Raw genomic sequence first — 15,368 nt, forward strand, 5'->3', positions numbered from 1 at the left:
TAAATCCACCAAAATATGAAGACTGATGTTTTTCACAATCACAGTACTTTCTCGTGTACACTGTGTACACGATTAAAGATGAACGAAGTAAAAAAAATTAAATATTAATGTTTATGTGATTTGTTTCTTTTTCATGAATACCACTTATATTGTACATCCTTTGGACAGACTAATATCAACTGAGATACAGCTCTCCAATTATTAAAATTAGATGATGCTGTATATATCACCAGTATATGTAATTCATAAACACTGCACAACTTCCGCACTTATATTTTTATTTTTTAACAAACACTTCCAAATGAAATTAGATTACAAGAGTACTACATGCAGAAATTAGAAAGTACATCAGTATAACAACAACACAGAAATAAAGCACATCTTAATATGGATTCTTCTCTCAAAGATCCTTGGTATGCTTGGTATCAAGATGCGGGGGTCTAATTCGACAGATCTGTGATGGTTCTACTGTTAACTTACAAAAACATAAGTGTCACTGCCGGTATGATATTTTGGATGCAATACAACTATGTCCAATCATTCTACAAAAGGCTGTTCCCACAATGCACTTCAATCATAAACATCCTCTTTGTCAGCTATGTATTGGACAATATCAGCAGGCCGAACCAACTTCACGGCGTCTGTGTCTGGAATTTCAAACCCTGGAATATAAAATTGTTTCATACCTCAGTTTACAGTAAGCATCTAAGTTACCAGTAATTCTAGCCATTAACACTTCGCGGACTGGCGATTTAAATATTTAAATCACCCTGGGGACCAGCATTTTTAAACATACTACCCTAACTTGTGCACTTTTCACTTTAAAAATTAATATAAAATCTCCTAATTCATTTTTTGAACTAAAATTTTTGGAGAACACTTACCAATGCTCCTAGAAGTGCTTGAGGGTGTGATATTTCTGGAAACATTCCCTTTTATGAAGTGGCATTACACAGAACTTGCAAATGTAGACATACTCCTTTTATTGTGAACTGTGCAAACATGACATTGCCTAGAAGGATTCTTCCCCTTGGAATGTTCACTCTTCACAATTTTCACGAGGGTATTTTTCCACATATCACTCGAGAGTCGCCCTGGGGGTTCCACATGAGGCCTATGTGGGGTGGGAGTTGATGGGCCCGGTCGTACAAAGTCTTTGTGTGACCCTGATTCTGCCGCAACCATCTGGACTGTAGCCCAGGTCTTTGCCACATTCATCAGAAATGCTTTATATTTCAATTTTGAATCAGGGTTTAGATTTTTGCTGTCCCCGCAATGTTACTACGCGCAATGTTATTACCCGCATTATCGTCGGAGCTACTGTCACTTTTACTGTCTGTGGCCACAATTCTTTGTTGTCCCCCGTCACTGTCACTGTCTGAATGACAATCCATTACTACATGTCTCACAAGGCAGGTCAGCTAGGTCATCGGAGGAGAATTTGTCCTTGATTCATTCTCCCCACTAGCTACTGGCTGATACACACAGCTTGAAGAAGGCAAAGCATTTTCCTTTATAGTCTGTTAAGTAAACAGTGAGGTCAAGTTACTGACTGCTAACTAAACATTCCAGAGTCTTATCACGCATCTGCAGGCGGTTGCATGCAATGTAGGTGGCGCCAGAGCGATGTATGGTGTGCTGCAACTTATCATGTTCTAAAAACGTATTAATACGCGACCGGTCCACTATGTTTAAAAGCGAAAAATGTATTAATGCATGCGTGGTCCGCAAAGTGTTAAGATAAGTCCCTTGAGTTTGAAACTCAGAATTTCTGATTACTTAAGCGTTCCTTATGTATCAGCATTCTGTCATCACTTCTTCACTCTGAAGATGGAGGCAGCAAGCTCCTCTGAAACAAACTATATGGCTTCATATCCTAGAAGACCATAATCTTAATACTATAAATGTTTCAAATGCCCTATAAGCTAACCTACTCATAGGTCTGTATTGCCATGCAACATTTTCTAAAATTGTTAGGAAAAACTGGAGACCTCTTGAAGTGAGTTTGTTTCTGGATTATTTAATGATACTTTGTCAATTGCAAAGGGTGTGCAGTGTCGAATGACACGATGATTGTGCATGATGAATGTGAACAAATGTGGCAGTGGTCATGGCCTATTTTAATTTCATGTACTATCATGGGAATTTCATAACAGAACACAGGAAAACAACAGTTTCACAACAGAGCAGTTAACACTCCTCCTATTCATTCTCTCTTAACCCATTCCTTGTCCTCTCTTCCCTGCATCAATGATCATTTTTCCTGCATGACTTCCATTTATACCCTGAAGATGGATATAGAGATTTCCCCCCAGAATGTTTGTAATAATCTACCAGGCACTAATTTTCACAGCCACCACTCTATATGTGATCAAAATATAACTCTGTATTTACATACCAAATTCATCTTCCATGGCCATGATGATTTCTACATGGTCTAGTGAATCCAATCCTAGGTCATTCAGAAAATGAGAATCTACTGTCAGCTGTAACGTGAAACAAACAAAAATGTACACACATCTAAGCTGTACTTGAAATTCTCACTGATGACTTATGAGTATGAGCTTCTGGATCATAATTCCATGTAGTTTGAACAGAGCCCAATGTTTCTAAGTATCACTTTTCAACTAGATATGTTGTGTAGCATTCAAGAGAAGGATAATGAATTACTCTGAAGGTGGAGGCAATATGCTCTTTTGAAATGTCAGGTGCCCTCTGAGCTGCATGGCGATACAATCCAGAAGACTGGACTCTTTACACTCCTAAGTTTATAAATTATGTCAAGAAAAATGGGTGTATTCTACATAGCAGTTGTAGCTAACACATGTAAGCAAAATGAGAAATTATACAACACACGACATAATTTTGGTAATCATTCACACTGGGCAATGGGTACAGGAAAGAACTGAAACTACTCAAAATCAAATGTGAATATCCCTTGGAACCTATTGTAATTTTTAAAAAATCTATGATTTAAACTGTACCATACTTTGAGCACAAATTGATGGTATGATCCTACAACATACACTTTTATAATCCTCCCCCGATCCCATCCAAAAAGAAAATTCTCAGATAATGGTACTCGCAACCATTGACAGAATTCTCCATGAGATGAGTGAAAAATTATACCAAATAAAAATACTTAAACACTTCAAAATCTCTCTTCTTGATCTTCTCATATCCACATCCTTCTTAAAATATTTCTTAAGAATCAAAATCCTGCACCAGTTTGATAATAAATGTTCTTGACAGTAGTAAAGAATCAACTGTAATTTCAATTAAATATTAACTGATTAAATTGATGTTACCAACAGAATGGAGTAACCATTTGCATGCCTCCATAACCACTCATCTGAATTTGAAAATAATTATAATAAAAGTAAACCTAACTTTGCATTTTGTTTTATGCTGTCTACTTGTATGTGCAACGTTGGTTACTATTCACTCATCATTTTTCATTACTGACAATGTGTTTTGGCCTAACTGGCCATCATCAAGTGTACCGGTTGTTGTGATGAGGGAATCTGCTGCTCACTGTAAAGCGTTCTGCTTTTCTTATGCAGTTGCCTCAGATTACATCAGGTTATGTGGATTAACCATCTGTTTATTTATATTAGTGCCCCTGGGGTGCATTGTTTGCCCTATCTGCAATATGTACTGTCACTGCAGAAAAACAACACATTAATAGTAACGGAGGTTACACAGATGGCATAAAAGCAAAACACAAGTCAGATCTATGCAGTACAACAGGATGGTGCAATATAACATTATAATAAAGGTAAAGCTAAAATTTTCCATGTGCTTAATTAAGCACCACACCATGCAGGTGTGGGGGAGTGGAGGTACAGTTCCATGCATTCTTAACCTTGCCACAAAATTATAATGAAAAATAAATTAAAGCAGCCTGTTTCAAATGTGCAAACATAACTGCATATTAATAGTTTCAATAACTCCTAAATTACTTTTCTGGGATGTGACACCATGAAGTTTGACAGGTACCAACATTTCCAAGGAACCTACTGTCTCCACCTTCAAAGTAGTCTATCTATAAAATGGTGGTAACATGGCATTAACACACAAGTACCAACTCTGTTGTGCCACAGACCCGGTAACAATGACACAAATCTCGTATCTAAATTCTTCTGTTAAAATATATTCTTTTTTTAAAGACTAGGATAGCTCTCATGATGTGTCATTCCTCCAAAAAACTTTATCATCCAGTACTCTTTGGGGAATAGCAGCGTTTTACTGGTAAAGTTCCTAATGTGAACTAGAAACAAAGACCCTTCAGATATTAAAATAAAAATTTAGTTCCTAAAATATGCTTTTGTAAATGTGACTCACACGCATACAATCAGACAATTTCATTAGCTACTTAGAGCACTGTCTGGTTATCCTTGCCCTCTCTGTAGAAGGTGGAGAAAAGGGGCGCTGTTCAGATAAAGTTTAGTTCAGAGTACAATAACACAGAAGTGGGGACTATACTGTTCACCATGAAAACATCTGCCAACTGTTGGACAGTATAATGAATTAATGTACTTTTTTGGTTCTATATTGTAAGTCTCCACTTACGTGGTTAATTAATTCCAAAGGTTTCCATGTAAGTCCAGCAATGCTTAAATACAACATATTTTTGTATGCACATATTCATTTCAATGGATTCTTAAAAACCAAAAAAGCATGTACAATAAAAACGTATCAGAGGATACTATACTGTACTGTTTTATAATCTGGTACTTACAATTCTGGATGTCAAACGTACCTAAACTGGTTAAATGTAAGAAAACATACATGCGTATCTCTGTATATACAGATTCATGTAACTCAAATCTGTATAAGTTGGGGACATGCTGTACTTATGAACTTATTTTTTATAGTTTATACGTATATTAAACAATGCTGCATCATCAGAATTGACCCAGGCACTTTAAGAATGGAAGTGAAGGTAAGAAATTTTTTCACAAAGAATAGTATTGTCAATGCTTTAAACAAAATCATATCCCTCTGTCTGTTATACTGACATGATATCACCACTCAACTACCATTACCTACAGAGCCACATAAACAATAACCAGATAGTATATTCACAATTAAAACAAAATATATTCCAAACTTACAAAATGAAAAATTTGCAACCTTTTCTTACACAGCTTTCTATGTAAATAACACAAATGAGAAAATAGTACTGACAAGTGTAAACTCAATGCATTATACCTTATTAGGATCAACTTTATCATAAAGTTTCAAAACCAAGAGAACTCTGCCTCGAATGAAATCAAGAGTGAGAGGCTCCTTGGCACTGTATAATCGTTTTGGAGATATCATCCTCTGGAATAAAAAACACAAAGAAGAATTGTAACAAAAATACTGATATGAATACCTTATCAGCAGTGACCTTGTCATATGCTCGGCAAACTGTAAGAACTCTTTCACGGATTTGATCCATTGAAGGTTTTGCATCAGCGAAGTGTCGAATTTGACTTGCCTGCCACCAAGACAGGCACTGTGAAGGGAAAGGGAAAACAAACTCACTTCCTATGAAAATTCTTATTTTCTTACAACATAATATGAGGCTTCACTCCACCCACTTCTGTCCCATCATTTTCTACACAGTAATGCTAACACAGTTTCAAATTCACCATTCAATACAACATAACTTCTGTAGCACAATTCAGATACCCAGTACTCAAATTTATGGATGTAAGTATTACGCACAAAATATGCGCACACTTCTTATTTCCTCAATGATAAAATGGAAGGATAGTGATTATATACTGGTTAAGACATGAAAAGAATTGGTCATGGCACCTTTGGTGGTACCATCTCAGCACTGTCTGAATGGATTACAGAAAATCGCAGAGGCAAAAATATGGCTAGTCTCCAAGCTAAAAACTCTATATAGGAAGTTTCATATATGAAATAGGGCTGCTAATCAGCCAAAACATTCATTTCCAAAAATTCAATTCAAGATCTACCTCTAACAGCTAACTGTTCCTCAACTGGTCAACTAAGTCCCTTGAATCTTGGTAACCAAATTTCGTTTTCATGTTCACATATGACCTATCCCAAAGCAACTAAATAAGCAGACCTGTACAAAATGAGACAGAGAGACATTATGAAAAGAGATCCTTCAGTAACAGTGGTATATCTATGATTATCAATGTTATTCGGTATTTCAAATAGTCACATGTTTAGGAATGGTCGTAAATAAGGCTTAGACATGATACAAAAGTTTGTTCAATAACCATACATACGTCAATTTTCGCAACTGCAGCTAAATACCTGTCTTATACCATAGAACATGTGATCACAGTATTCTATATTTATTTCGACAGTGTTCAGTCACTTGCTTCCTATAATATAAATTCGTGGTAGGGCACTGACTGCATCTGCTAACAATGATAACGACTTTCTTCTACATCCATACATCGAACCGTAGTTCGTCACATATATGTGAACCATCCCGAAGGTTTAACGGTGTTCTAAATATTTTTGCTCAAATGGCCTAACTGACCTACTGCATACCCCTGAACACTGGAGGGTAACAACACATAAACATACAAAAAAAAATAAATAATAAATGTTAGGCACGACATCGAGTCCGAGCCAAGCATTTCACAGGTTCCTACAATGGAAATGGGCCCTGACAACAGAACTGTACTATATTACCGGTTTAAATACAATAATGCCCATAATCAAGGTTCAATCGACATTAAGATACCTCAATTAATGATGATCTGTTAAATGCATGGAATTTTTTCCATGTCCTCGTGTGAATGTCATTTCGCTGAACACCAATTACTGCAGCTCGTGGCAACATAACCCTTACAAGACCTACATTTCTTACAAATGCATGGCGGACACAACTCGCAATCGCTGCCATTTTCTTTCGTAGCAGTTGTCCCATAATTCCATGGATCGACGTGCAGCCGAACAGCCGAACAAATCCGTGCTCTCCGTGCTCATCTGTACCGATCTGTACTATTGGTTGGCATTGGTCGGCTACGTCGGCTACCATGATGTTACGCTTCTGTACGGTCCATACAGAATACAGAACATACAGAACATACAGAACTTCCATCAACGTTTTGAATGTCAGTAATAATTGCTACCAATAGCTCCGTCGGTAAAAAAGATTTTAAGGACATTTTAAGGATGATGCATGAATGCGGAAATATGATGTTGATGTCGTGCACATGCAAATAGCAGTCTCGATCAGTGAGACTATAGACAAGAAATGAGAATTTCAACTCTGTGCGCATTTGGGATATTTGGAATTATACACAACTTACATAAGAGTTCGTTATGTTCGTTACTGCATTATGGAGTGTCATGCTTTTTGGCTCTCAATTGTTTGTAGGACAAACATATGCGGTCGGATGCAATCGGGATATCGGGATCGGGCTGATCCGGTCTGGATGCAATGAGTGCAATGGCAATGAGTATAACCAGTATAACTGTATAAGATAATGATCCGTGCTATGGTGCACTCTGGTGGTATTTGGCGGCAACAATTTGAAAATAACGAATGAAAGCTTGAAGAGTTTTGTCGGTTTATTTTACATTGTAACAATTTAAGGCAAGTACGTAACTTATTGTGTTTACATACATTTGTCATCGAATCATGAGGACTAATGATTTATTTTTATTATTTTACTTTTTGTGTGTGTGTAGAGAGAAAAGATAATGCCTCCAAGAAAGAGCATGCTAGGGAAGCGGAAAAATATTCCGCAACCTGTTCCTATTCTGCCTCCAATTTCTACCAGAAAACGTGGGCTTGGAGCAGGTAAGGAAACGTCATGTGCATCGTTTAAAATTCTAATCAGAGTCGTAGTCATCTTTATACCGTTAAAGCTGCCCACATAAAATTGAGCAATGTGTAGTTTGCTACAAAATGTCTTGTTTATATTGTCTAGTTTGAAAGTAATTTTGAAGATTACTGGCTATATAACCCATAAACTTGATGATTGGACTATTTCCACATCCTTAGATCTTGACTGATTTTTGCATTTAAGGTTACTGTCTTACCTTCAGAAGTATAGTAATTAACCATCCTCTTATACCTGTTATTCCAGCCAATGCTCTTTGCACACATTTCGAACCAACACACTGCACATGTATGTTGAATGATCATCATATATAATTCTTCTCCTTAAGCATAGAATAAGAGCACTTGAAAAATATATGAAATTAAAATGGTAATATAAGTATTGTCCCTTTGCTTAGCAGGAACTGTAACATATCACACATTTATTGCTTTGTTATGTGTCAGGAACCAGAAGTGGCCACAGTGCAAGGGACTTAGTCTCACCCCACTAGCAATAAAAAAAATACCATGTGTCAAGTATCCCATTTTACCACAAGATCCTGAACTAATCTAGGTAAAACAATTTGGCAAGAATCACTCTGCAAATGTTGGTCACTGTAGAAATCCATGAGAAAGCGGAGAATTATATGCCTGAAGATGGCCTCAACAGCTAAAACATGGGGCTAAATGTATATATTATTAATTATTATTATGTAAATGTTGTGTTAAGAGAACCCCCCACAGTTGTATTATAGCACAACATTGTGCTCTACTACAACATTTAATGTACAGATATTTCTGGTTCCTCACTTTTTCAGCCATATCTTATATGTAAATTTGGCTTTTAAAGTGTAGTCATGTTGTATGTTGGGGGTGCTCTGTTTCAGCTTGCATTGCAGTAACATCTTCAGCAGTGAATGTGTATACTAAAACAACAGTTTTATACTTTCATCTCAAATGCAACTTATTGTCTTGTCATACTTCTCTATCACCACACATTTTGGCTTTAAATCTACCTTGCCAGAGTTGTTCCACTGCATATTGTATGTATTGTGTGTGAGTTTGATGTTGATTATTAATTCAAATTAAGGTTAGAAGTAAAGAATAGGATTAAACTTTTTAAATGTTATTTTTCATTGCAGTCACCAGTTATTCATTCAAATATATTTGTTGATGCTGAACCTTGTTAAACTGTATTCCTTTGTTGCAGTGTGGGTATTTTCTGTAATGTGTAAATAATATGTTGTGGTATATAATATTTTTGTTGTTAGTTGTTTGCCGTTGTACATATGTCTGTTATTTATGTAGCTTGTGTAGATGTTGATATAGTGTTATTACGTGCATGTTATCTGTAATATGTAAGAATTATATTATTACATATTTGTTTATTGTTTTTAAACGTTAGTTTTGTCAAGGTAGACATGCCCCTGATGATGGCTGTATATGGCCGAAACATGTGGTGATAGAGAAGTAGAGCAAGACACTAAGTTGCATTTGATATGAAAATATATCTTTACAAAGTAAATACATTACTGCAACAGAATGCTCAAATACAATATTAAGAGCAATTTCAATGTATGATGCAGCTGAACACCAAAAGCAAAAGCTTTATATAAATATTTTGAATATGTACTGTACTTTGTGCCACTAAATGACATAATGCAAAAAAAAAAAAAACGTTTTCTGTAGGTTCAGTGAAACTGAAATGTCCAGAACGTGTGAATTTGGTGCATGCTAGACGTCAGCTGTGGTCACCATCAGAAGAATTCTTGACCAGGAATCAGAAAAATGAGAATCAGGTATAATACAAGTTTAGTTTTCATTCTATGAATTTATTGTGACAAAGTACCATATGGAAATGTTACCTGTCCATATACCAACATTAGACCAGCAGTTGCCAAACTGGAGGATTATGGGGTTGCAGGGGGGCCATGAGGTCTTGAAGAAAACCCTTTTTTCTCTCTTTTCTTTTAGGACTTTGGAACTCTGAAGAAAAGAAGAAGGCCACCTGAAGATGTGCACAACATATTAACTGCAGAAAACTCTAAGGAGAATGTTGGTTTTAGATTTCAGTTCAACTCCCTTACAAGTGAAAACAGAGGAAGCCCAACAGTACAGCGTTCACAGCATGTCAACACAAAGACTCTTATTTCCTCAAACACAGTGGGACCGTCTTGCTTTGGTTACACAGCATCTATTCCAGATGCACCTGTACTCCTGAAATCAAACAGGTCACAAAGAATTGTAAGTTTCATAGGTCGTCTTGCAACAACACCTAAGGGATTGGGTGAAACATCTATGGTATCTGGCTCTGTGGTAACAGGAACCAGTGAAATACCTAAACTTCTTGATTCTAAAGGATCCCAAAGGCACGCAGGTCTCTCAAATCAACTTTCAATCAAATCTAAGGAATTTGGGAGTGGAATATTTACATCATCTGATTCTGCAGTAACAGGAACCAGCGAAATACCTAAACTTCTCGATTCTAAAAGATCCCAAAGGCACGCGGGTCTCTCAAATCAACTTTCAATCAAATCTAAGGAATTTGGGAGTGGAATATTTACATCATCTGATTCTGCAGTAACAGGAACCAGTGAGACTCCTAAACTTCTCAGCTCTAATAGATCACAAAGGTGTGAAAATTTCATGAGTCAGCTTTTGACAGAGTCTGATGAACTGGGCAAAATATGTCCATCGTCCGATTCTGAAGGACCAGAAATAAGTAATGTATGTAAATTTATTGAATACGACAAATCACAAAGAATTTCAAGCTTCTCAAGCAAGCATACTGCAGAGTCAAGCAAATGTTACAGAAAATTTGCTTCTGATTGTGGAGCCATTGATGGAATCAGATTTCTTGAGTCACAAAATTTGGAAACTTCAGTATGCCAAAGTAAGCCTGAGTGGTCTGACAAAGTGACCTGTCACAGTGGAGGAACAGACAGCTTAAGCAAACCTTTTCTATCCAGATCTAACAAATCTGTAAGAACTTTTGGAGTCGCTTCTCAAAATGATAAGAAGTCTCATAACCCTGGTAAACCACTGGCCAATAATCATGGAGGAATGGAAACAAAATTTGCTGCTGCAGGTCTTTTGCCAACGCAGTTATGGGGTCACGGAAGTTGCGCACAGGCACAGATAACAGACAGGATACATGTGGGTGCAGAGACTTCAGATACAGCGACATCCATCCTTATCAAATCTAAAATACCCCAGAGAGTTAGAGGACGTGTACATGAAGGCATGAAAGAATTCAAGGAATCTGATAGCATATTATCACCATCTCATCCAGCAACAAATAAACAGTGCGACGTCCTGTCATCACGAGGCCCTTTTCTAATGAGAGAAGAGGCATTTGGCAAATTATATACAGGACAATGTGATGAACCTAATGTGAATCCAGGGAAGTCAAGATTATCATCTGTTCAACAAACAGTAGCACCTGTGTGTTTTACATCTACTAATTCATGCACATTCACAAGTTTCATAAACCCAGAAATAACCAATAAGCCAGCCACAGTTAAATCAAAGAAACATAATGTTTCAGCTTCTAATTATGGCAGGATAACCACAGAATGTATTCGGTTGAAAGCTAATCAGTCACCATGGGTCTCTGGTACTAGTGGTTCCATTGCTACAGGCTCAGTGGTGACTCATTCTATAAAGAAAAGATCTACAGAGGTATCCACAGATAGAAATATATATACAACTTCAGACAGTCCTTGTAAACGACAATGTGAAGAAGTTAACCGTGGGAAAGAACCTGATAATCATAAAAAATCCAGCCTCTTACATAATGTCGCTGCTTCAAGGCTGGTGGAAAAGTCATCAGAACCAAATATGCATGCTAAATTGGTGATTCAAAACAGTAAAGAAGCATATGGACCACTGAACATTGCGACTGAATCTGCAAGTGATGACATAGGTACTGCTGAATTGCAGTATCCTATAGAAACAAAATTTTTGTTGATGAGAAATCCTCCTGGTGTTTCAGCCAGTGAAATTAACAACATGCAGAACAGTAGCAAAGAAAATTCAGTAACTCAAAATCCATCGATGTTGGTATTTGAAAAAAGTGAATTGCCAGATGCTCTTTATGAGTCTTCAAGGATGGCAGTGCACCATAATACACTACCTGATGAGACATTCACAGTTGCAAGTAGAGGTATATTTGCTGTTTCAGTAGCAACACAGACAGATTTCATTACGAAAAACAACACGCCTGTTCAGACTGATAATTTAATTTGTGCTAATTCAGCTGTAGCAAAAATTCTTGCTCTGTTTGAGTCACAGCAGACACAGTTAGATGCTTTATGGAAGAAACAGGAAGAAATACAAGAAATTCAGAAGCAGACAAATGTTATACGTAACGAGATGTTGAATATTTTAAATGATGAGTTGAACAGTGAAATTTTTAGAGAAGGGAATAATCACTCTTCTGATGTTGGACCAGGTAACAATTACAAGAATTCAGAAGAGTCCTCGGTTTCAAGAAGACCATTGAGGCGTTCAGAAAGAATTGCTGCACAAAAATCACTTACAGTCACTGGTGACAGAACATTTTCTGGGAGCAAATCAGTACCAGCCACACCTATGCATCTCAAATTTGATGACAATCCAAGTGCAAGATCTCTTGCAAGATGTTCAGCAACAGAGTTGAAGTCGGCAAGTGTTTATAAAGAATTACGCTCCAGCTTTCACTTCCTCAAAACACCACAGAGCACAAGACGATGTCATGCAAGAACTCCAAAAGACACGCCTACTCGAATTTTATCACAGCATTTGCAAGATCAAATAGTATCTTTGTTTGATTGAAAGTCATAAATGCCATTACACTGATTCAAAAAGTTTTAAAATTAGTGCAGTGAGAATGCAATGCTTTCCATTCTCATCTACTTTATATAACCAAAACTAAGAAAACATTTTTGAAAGTTTTTAATGAAATGTTCTTCTCAATATTAGTTTCTGCATTGTGAATCAGTTATCATTATCAGGCAATTTAATGTGTTTTATTTCTATGTAGGATACAGGCACGAACCAGAATTTATCAGCACTGTCAGAATTTTCACACTAGGTGTGATTAAAAGTGTGGTTGCTGTAGTGTTCTGTCAGATTTCATGAACCATTAATAAGGATAAGGCCATGTCTTATCTGCCCTTATTTTCAACATTTTGCTTGTTCTCTCTCTGAATTCCTGTGAGTCCGTAGAATGGCAGAAGAAATTCTCTCATATTTCAACTTCATTCATGTTTAATTGTTAGTGCAAAAATTTTACAATTGTGTGGCATGTCTCTCAGGTGTAGAAAACTGAAATTAATAACCGTGGGCATCCATTGCGCTGACCACGCAACACCCTGTATCCACTAAAGTTGGCACCAACTTCGCCAACAAGCGGCGGTCACTCGGTCGGTATAGTTCACTTGCAGACTACACGCTCTGTGGCACGTTTCATTGCATCCATCTTTGAGTGAGGCAGTCATGATTTAGTTTCAGTGTTCATGAGTAAAACAGTCTTGTATACTAAGTGTATCTCTATATTCCTTGACATCACTGAGCTTGTTTATTCCAATGTTACTTCAGGCGGTGAGCTGTGTCAAGATGAAATGGATTTCCAAAATTACAGAAACACATTGCCTCTGCCTTGGATTAAGATGAACTGTGCTACTGTACTGTAGTCCAACAAAGAGAAGATGAGGCAAGTGGTGAATAGAATTGGTGATCCTCGACTATTCTGCTGCTTGTTGAAGGATACATTACACTTCATAACGAGTGGTGAGAAGGGGTGCCTCACAACCAAGCTGATATTTTCAGCTTACATGGTACTTGGGGCAGGCCTTTCCTTTTCTTTGTTAGAGTATGGTACATTGTATTTATGAATACTGTTTATTCCTGAAGACCCTGAGTTAATACATTTTGCAGTGGAGTTGTTTGTCATATCAATCCCTGATGATGGACACACTAACATATTTTGAAACACTGGAAGGGCATTCCACCTTGACACAGCTGACTGACTTCATTGCATTTACTTGTCATCAAAGCTACAGACTATATATACTGTCGATATATTGTCCTAATTTATATAAATGTGGTTCCATTATTTTTCATATTTCAGCAAGTGGCTTGCTTTGAACTTCAGACTTCGAAATTTGGTGGGACAAAAATTACGGTTTCAGATTGCTGCAATTTAATGTTGTCCAGTGGCTGTTTAGACAAATGTTAATATTTTCGTCGTATGTTCCACTAACAATTTTGTGATACTTTTCACCTTTGCTCACTGCAGTAAGTAGGATTTATAAGGGTGCTGAGGTTGTGGTGGGAGTTTTAGGGCTCTGTCAGGTAATACCAGCAGTTCCACTTCATTAATAATGTCACATAGTATGGATATGTGACTGTTAGACGGGGTTTGGATTGGTGAATAGATTTATTGACCACATACAAGTCGTAACTACATAACTATTGCTGAGTAAGATTTTATGTTTTTACATCGGCGACCATGAAGGAGCGTATCGCCTCCAGCTTCAGGGTATAAAAATCTACGAGCCACCTGCTCACGGTTGTTCCTCGCTTGCGGATTTTTTTATCCTGAAGATGGAAGCGATACATTCCTCAGAAATGTCGATTTACACAATATCTACACAGCGCCATGTCCCAGAACTCATTCTTCAACCATTGCTTATTTCCAAAGTACAAATCACTGCACACTAAGTCTTCTCAGTGTTCACTAGTTGTATCCTGGCAGTGGATTTAGAACAGTCACTGTAACTACAGCACACATAAAGTCTTCACAATCTGACTTTCAAGTTTCAACTGAACTTATTGCCATCTCCTCTCAATCATCTTCGACTGCCATTTCAAGACTCCCTCACTTATTACTTCAGCTGGCCTTGGATCCTTGTTATATAGTCTCGGGGCGGCCCCAACAGAAAACAGTGTTTCCTAACAATACCTTCATTGTTCCTTACATATTCATTGCCGTGAGAACCTGTTTCCTGAGTCATTGCCTACTCTGGCTTTTAGGCATCATGTCACAATACTTTATTGAATGAATGTTAAGTGTAGATGCTGAGTGAAGGTAAATTGCCTAAAGAAATGGTGCTTATGTTAAAATATATTTGTCCTTTGTTAATAATTAACTTGGTATCACAGATTTCTAAGTGCCTCGGTATAAGATTCATGCCTGACAGAAATTAATGCAAGTCCCACTTTTTTGTGGGGTGGATGGACCATCACCCAACTGTTTATCCCACAAGGCAACTCAGGACAATGCAACAAAGAATAAATTTACTAGTTACACAATGATGAGAAACAGAGGTAGCTGGGCAGTCTCTTGTAATTACTGGAATTTCTGGCACGTATGGACAGCATAAACTTGGTTCATACCTTTCTTAATAGATCGCCCTTTAAACATTTTAAAAATTTCTGCAATTGATAAATGCAGTTATATTTTATTTATAGGAAGAAAGAGAGGAACTAAAAGACTGAGACTGAAAATAGGACAGAATGGGGTCCTTTCCATCTATAGCAACAGTCCAAGCCTAGTGGAACCCACGTGTAATGTTCC

The 15,368-nt window shown here is 37.2% G+C and overlaps 2 protein-coding genes across 6 annotated transcripts; one reads left to right on the top strand and one right to left on the bottom strand.

Annotated features, from left to right (window-relative positions):
• Window positions 1-88: 88 nt before the first annotated feature.
• LOC111867152 (acyl carrier protein, mitochondrial) lies at window positions 89-6,947 on the bottom strand. Of its 3 annotated transcripts, XM_023856732.2 has the most exons (5): window positions 6,722-6,947; window positions 5,381-5,503; window positions 5,215-5,328; window positions 2,399-2,486; window positions 89-662 (listed from the first exon to the last, which is right to left on the bottom strand). In XM_023856732.2, exons 1-5 carry the CDS (start codon window positions 6,905-6,907, stop codon window positions 571-573), a joined length of 603 nt encoding a protein of 200 aa, XP_023712500.1. In that variant the 5' UTR covers window positions 6,908-6,947; the 3' UTR covers window positions 89-570. The 3 variants fall into 3 exon arrangements, with proteins under 3 accessions (XP_023712500.1, XP_023712498.1, XP_023712499.1); XM_023856730.2 differs by lacking the exon at window positions 5,215-5,328 and having other exon boundaries at window positions 6,722-6,946; XM_023856731.2 differs by lacking the exon at window positions 5,381-5,503 and having other exon boundaries at window positions 6,722-6,941.
• Window positions 6,948-7,398: 451 nt separating this feature from the next.
• On the top strand, window positions 7,399-12,805 carry LOC111867148. Of its 3 annotated transcripts, none has more exons than XM_023856722.2 (4): window positions 7,399-7,583; window positions 7,675-7,786; window positions 9,497-9,606; window positions 9,782-12,805. In XM_023856722.2, the coding sequence occupies exons 2-4, from the start codon at window positions 7,687-7,689 to the stop codon at window positions 12,620-12,622; spliced, it is 3,051 nt and encodes a 1,016-aa protein (XP_023712490.1). In that variant the 5' UTR covers window positions 7,399-7,583; window positions 7,675-7,686; the 3' UTR covers window positions 12,623-12,805. The 3 variants fall into 3 exon arrangements, with proteins under 3 accessions (XP_023712490.1, XP_033608464.1, XP_033608465.1); XM_033752573.1 differs by having other exon boundaries at window positions 7,399-7,579; XM_033752574.1 differs by lacking the exon at window positions 7,399-7,583 and having other exon boundaries at window positions 7,603-7,786.
• Window positions 12,806-15,368: the final 2,563 nt, after the last annotated feature.

The sequence above is a fragment of the Cryptotermes secundus genome, unplaced genomic scaffold (genome assembly GCF_002891405.2).
Source record: "Cryptotermes secundus unplaced genomic scaffold, Csec_1.0 scaffold448, whole genome shotgun sequence".
Taxonomy (NCBI): Eukaryota; Metazoa; Arthropoda; class Insecta; order Blattodea; family Kalotermitidae; genus Cryptotermes; species Cryptotermes secundus.